The sequence below is a fragment of the Meles meles genome, chromosome 20, assembly GCF_922984935.1.
Source record: "Meles meles chromosome 20, mMelMel3.1 paternal haplotype, whole genome shotgun sequence".
NCBI lineage: Eukaryota > Metazoa > Chordata > Mammalia > Carnivora > Mustelidae > Meles > Meles meles.
The window spans coordinates 11895437-11901302 of record NC_060085.1 but is presented as its reverse complement, the minus strand read 5'-3'; the positions used below and the strand labels follow the sequence as shown (position 1 = coordinate 11901302).

Below are 5866 nucleotides of genomic sequence, written 5' to 3'. Positions count from 1 at the left end.
ATTCAATCCTTTCATCACCCTGATTAAGCATGCTTTGTTATAGTTCCATGGAGAAATGGAGGTGCATGAAGGGTGAGCATTTTTCTCAAGATCATTATCTATCAAAGGCGGCACTAGCATTTGAACCCAGTCAGGGAAATTTCAGAGTCCACACTATTAAGAACTCTGTTCTGTTGTCCTTGATCACTTTCCCAGGCACAGGGTCATTGTTGTTGTCACTGGGAGGACAACACACTACAGAGAAGCTTTCTTAGGGCCCTCTTCATGTCCTTGTTCCTCAGGCTGTAGATGAAGGGGTTCATCATGGGAGTGACCACGGTGTATAGGACTGAGACAAACACTCCTGTCTGAGAGGCATGTGTCCACATAGAACTGAGATAGACCCCCAGGCAGGTTCCATAGAACAAGGAGACCACAGAGAGGTGAGACCCACAGGTAGAAAATGCTTTATACTTTCCTCCCACTGTTGAGATCTTCAGTACAGAAGAGACAATTCGGGAATAAGAGAAAAGGATCCCAGCGAGAGGAAAAAAACCCATAACACCTGTCACAATATATAATACGACATTATTGATGAAGGTGTCAGAGCAGGCGAGGTGCAGGATCTTGGGGAGTTCACAGAAATAGTGTGGGATTTCAATGACTGCACAGAAGGAGAGCTGCAACATGGTTAAACTCTCAGGAAGGGCCCCCAGAACACTGATGAGCCAGGTCAGGATGAGTAACTGGGCACAGAGCTGGGGATTCATGATGACTGTGTAGTGCAGGGGATGACAGACAGCCACAAAGCGGTCATAAGCCATTGCAGTCAGGAGTAAATTGTCCAAAAGTCCAAAAACGGTGAAAAAATACATCTGTGTGATGCAGCCTGCATAGGTAATGACTTTTCTCTGAGTCTGGATGTTCAGCAGCATCTTGGGGATGGTGGTAGAGGTGAAACAGATGTCAGAGAAGGACAGGTTGGAGAGAAAGAAGTACATGGGTGTGTGGAGGTGAGAGTCTGAACTTATCGCCAGGATGATGAGCAGGTTCCCAAAGACAGTGACCAGGTACAAAGACAGGAACAGCCCAAAGAGAACAGACTGAATCACTGGCTTCCCAGAAAGTCCCAGGAGGAGAAATACTGGAATACCTGAGTGGTTTCTTGGATCCATGTAAAGGGAGTGTCTGCCAAGAGCACGAGAAGCAAGATTAAATCAATGACCAACAGGAATCTCAGAAACATAATTATCTTTACCTTGAACCTGTTATTGAGGAGACAATTATTTGATTAATGGTCTCTTCTTTCTTGTCTGTCAATTTGGGGTTTCCAGATGCCACCAAATTCCCCTGTGTTGCCACCACCAGCTGGAAAACCTACATGTAAAAACTAATTTTGTACTCAAAGCTCACCTCAGTTGTTCAACTGTACCGACACCTGATCACCCAGCCTTAGCCTTATCAGTATCTTTAATTCATACTTTGCTTCTAAATAGAATAAAAGGACATTCTTTATAATAAAAGTATAATTTTTATTATCATTTTAATAATACAAAATAAAAGGGTTTGGGTCTAATAATTTCCATAAGCTATGATAACATCATGATATTTGTTACTCGCTTGACCATTCAACATATATAATGGACTGGGTTGCCTGGGTGGCTCAGCTGGTTAAGCACCCGACTTGATTTCAGCTTGGGTCATGATCTCAGGATTGTGAGATCGAGCCCTGTGTTGGGGCTCAGCATGGAGCCTGCTTAAGATTCCCACTCTTCCTCATCCCCTCCACCCCACCAACTGCTCTCTCTCTCTCAACATAAAAAACAAATAAGTAAATAAAATAAAATAAAATGTTTAATGGACCAATCATCAAAGAAGAAATTGAGTCATCAACCAAATTTACTTCCCAGAAAAATATGATGCTAAATCACTGACTTTGAAATCTCACAAAATGTATTTGCAATAAATAAAAATCATTTGGAATCATGTAAAAATAAATGTCCCAGTGAGTTTTCTGAAGCCATTTCAATCAGGATACAAAAAACCAACAGCCCTCTATGATAGGAGGAATATAACAAAAATCACTGCTTAATCTCTTTAATTAGGATATTAGGAAAAAGAGCAAAGACAATAGCAATATACCATATGGTGAATAATGTGACATAATAATAAAAAAGATTCTTCCAAAAAAAAAAAAAAAGAAAATAGCAAAAAAATACATCCAGCAATTGATCAAGCAAACCAAATGCTATGACTAGGTAGCATTCAACCCTGGAAAGCAACCAGTGCTTCATATTGATAGCTTATTTAGTATAGTAGATCAAATGAGCAGGAAAACATCATCCAAATATAAGATGTTAGAGATTCTGCATGAAAGCAGTTCTGAGGACACTGTATACAGGATATTTCTTAACTATGATAAAATGGCTCCCTGATTGGGGCGCCTGGGTGGCTCAGTTGGTTAGGCGACTGCCTTTGGCTCAGGTCATGATCCCACAGTCCCGGGATCAAGTCCTGCATGGGAGTCCCAGCTCCATGGGGAGTCTGCTTCTCCCTCTGTCCTTCTCCCCTCTCATGCTCTCTCACTCTCTCTCTCAAATAAATAAATAAAATCTTAAAAAATGGATCCCTGATCATCAGCTAGTATCAATCTTGACATGAAAATATTTGAGGAATCCCCACGAAGATCATAGAGAAGACAACTATGCCTGCCATTGCCACTACGCAGCACTCTTCTGAAATTTCAAACCAATATAACTAGAGAGAAAACAATGATATTTGAATTTAAATAAAAAAAATCAGTACAAAGAAAACAACAATAAGTTTATGTCTTAAGTAAAAGTAAATTGATCACATTTCTCAGGTGATATAATTGGTTACATAAGATCAGTTAGAAAGCTGTTACAATCAAGAAGTCATTCTGATAAGGCTAGATTAAAAAAATAAACATGTATCTTTTCCTTCTCTAGTTCCAGCAATAAGCAGATACACAATGGGAAAAACAGCCTATTTACAATTTTATGAAAATATGACATACACAAACCAGGGGCTGGCTTTTGAAGGTGCTTGGAAAAATGATACAAATAGTAATTAATATTTTGGGGGGGATGCTTTTTAGGGCATATTAAAGCTTATATATTTTATATCAAGTACAATTGGAAACCATTGAATAGTTTTAGGTAATAAAACAGTAATTAATATTTATTAACACTTACAAGGTGCTGGAACCATGATAACCTTTTCTGAACGTTCTCATCTCATCTCTTTAGAAACAGGTGGAACGAGAAAGTTGCCATCACTCATGGACAAGGCAGAGACAACTGAGTGAATGCTTGTTGGGTGTGTGAGTCTGTGAGGAGTGTAGTCCCTCTGTGGTGCAAGTGCCAATAGGGTGACCAAGGGGAGACCAGGCACTGGGTGAGGTGTTAGGGGAAGCCCCAAGACACTGGGGAGAGAATTAGGAGAAGGACAGTTCCTGTGAAGAGGGGGAGGGCTGTGGAAAAGTTGAAACAAGCAAAGGATGAAGTACATCCTGCTTGGTTGTTTAGTTGGACATTTCAAATTTACTGAATCATTTTGAATGTATAGACTTTCCCAATCTCCTTACCCCTGGCTGTGCAGCTAGGGAAACTGCTTCTTCTCCCTCTTATTTCATTTCCCAAGAATGTGCTGTCTTGTTCTCCCTACTTGACCTCAGGTGGAGTCATCTACAGGATGTGTTTTGTTAATCCAGTCTTCCCAGGAGGGTGAAAGGTGGAGGCAGCAGTTGTATCCTCCAGATCAAGGAGATGGAATCAGGCATAGATCTCTGGACCAGGATGATGGTTCTGGGAGGCACAAGAGGGTTTCTTTCTTTCCTCAGACTTATGAATTGAAGGTGAGGGACAAAGTTTGTTGAACTCCATGCTGAATTCTCATAGCTTACTCTTAAATAAAATTTTCTGTTGTTGTAATCTTGGGGCAGTATAACTGCTAGGAATCTGGGTATTGTAATCAAAATGGAAAATTTTCAGTCAATTGTGTCTCTTGGGGGTGTCTTTGATATCAGAAGAATGTGTCCTCTCCCACTGGGACCATTAAAAACATTTTTAATTATGGAAAACCCAAACATATGGAAGGAGAGAGAAGATTCTAATCATCATGGATGAAATCCCATTCACATATTCACCCCTGAGGTTCAACAATTATTAGCCCATGACATGTTTTATATTATCATTAACCATGCCACTCTATTTCTAGTCACCAGAAGAGGATTATTTTTTTAAAATTTCTTTTCAGCATAACAGTATTCATTATTTTTGCACCACACCCAGTGCTCCATGCAATACGTGCCCTCCCTAATAGCCACCACCTCGTTCCCCCAACCTCCCACCCCCCGCCCCTTCAAAACCCTCTGGTTGTTTTTCAGAGTCCATAGTCTCTCATGGTTCATCTCCCCTTCTAATTTCCCTCAGCTCCCTTCTCCTCTCCATTTCCCCATGTCCTCCATGTTATTTGATATGCTCCACAAATAAGTGAAACCATATGATAATTGACACTCTCTGCTTGACTTATTTCACTCAGCATAATCTCTTCCAGTCCTGTCCATGTTGCTACAAAAGTTGGGTGGTATTCATCCTTTCTGTTAGAGGCATAATACTCCATAGAGTATATGGACCACATCTTCCTTATCCATTCATCCATTGAAGGGCATCTTGGTTCTTTCTACAGTTTGGCGACCGTGGCCATTGCTGCTATAAACGTTGGGGGTACATATGGCCCTTCTTTTCACTACATCTGTATCTTTGGGGTAAATACCCAGTAGTGCAATGGCAGGGTCATAGGGAAGCTCTATTTTTAATTTCTTGAGGAATCTCCACACTGTTCTCCAAAATGACTGCACCAACTCGCATTCCCACCAACAGTGTAAGAGGGTTCCCCTTTCTCCACATCCTCTCCAACCCATGTTGTTTCCTGTCTTTCTAATTTTGGCCATTCTAACTGGTGTAAGGTGATATCTCAATGTGGTTTTAATTTGAATCTCCCTAATGGCTAGTGATGATGAACATTTTTTTCATGTGGACACAGCAATTTCTTGCTAGACACATCTCCAATGCAAAGGATACAAAGGCAAAAAAGAACTTCATCAAAATCAAATCTTTCCATAGCAAAGGAAAGAGTCTACAAAACCAAAAGACAACCAACAGAATGGGAGAAGGTATTTTCAAATGACAGATCAGATTAAGGGCTTGTATCCAAAATGTATAAAGAATTTATTAAACTCAACACACAAAGAACAAATAATCCAATCAAGAAATGGGCAGAAGACATACAGACATTTTTCCTTAGAAGAGATCCAAATGACCAACAGATGCATGAAAAAGTGCTCAACATCATTCGGCATCAGGGAAATACAAATCAAACCCACAATGAGATACCACCTCACATCAGTCAGAATGGCTAAAATTAACAAGTGAGGAAATGACAGATGATGGTGAGGATGTGGAGATAGGGGAACCCTCTTACTCTATTGGTGGAAATGCAATCTGGTGCAGGCACTCTGGAAAGCAGTATGGAAGTTACTAAAAAAGTTGAAAGTAGAGCTATCCTGTGACCCAGGAATTGCACTATTGGGTATTTACCCTAAAGCTACAAATGTAGTGATTCAAAGGGGCACCTGAACACCAATGTTTATAGCAGCAATGTCCACAATAGGCAAACTATGGAAGGAGCCCAGATGTCCATTGACAGATGAATGGATAAAGAAGAGGTGGTAGATAGATATAGATATTGATATAGATAGAGATCAATATCTGTATCTATCTATCATCTATCTATCTACACACACACACACACACACACACACACACACACACACAGGAATACTACTCAGCCATTAAAAAAATGA

General features: G+C 40.3%; 1 protein-coding gene across 1 annotated transcript; it reads right to left on the bottom strand.

The window, feature by feature from the left end:
• Positions 1–215: 215 nt before the first annotated feature.
• Positions 216–1154, bottom strand: LOC123933024 (olfactory receptor 7C1-like). The gene has a single exon (XM_045991882.1). It carries the CDS (start codon positions 1152–1154, stop codon positions 216–218), a length of 939 nt encoding a protein of 312 aa, XP_045847838.1.
• Positions 1155–5866: the final 4712 nt, after the last annotated feature.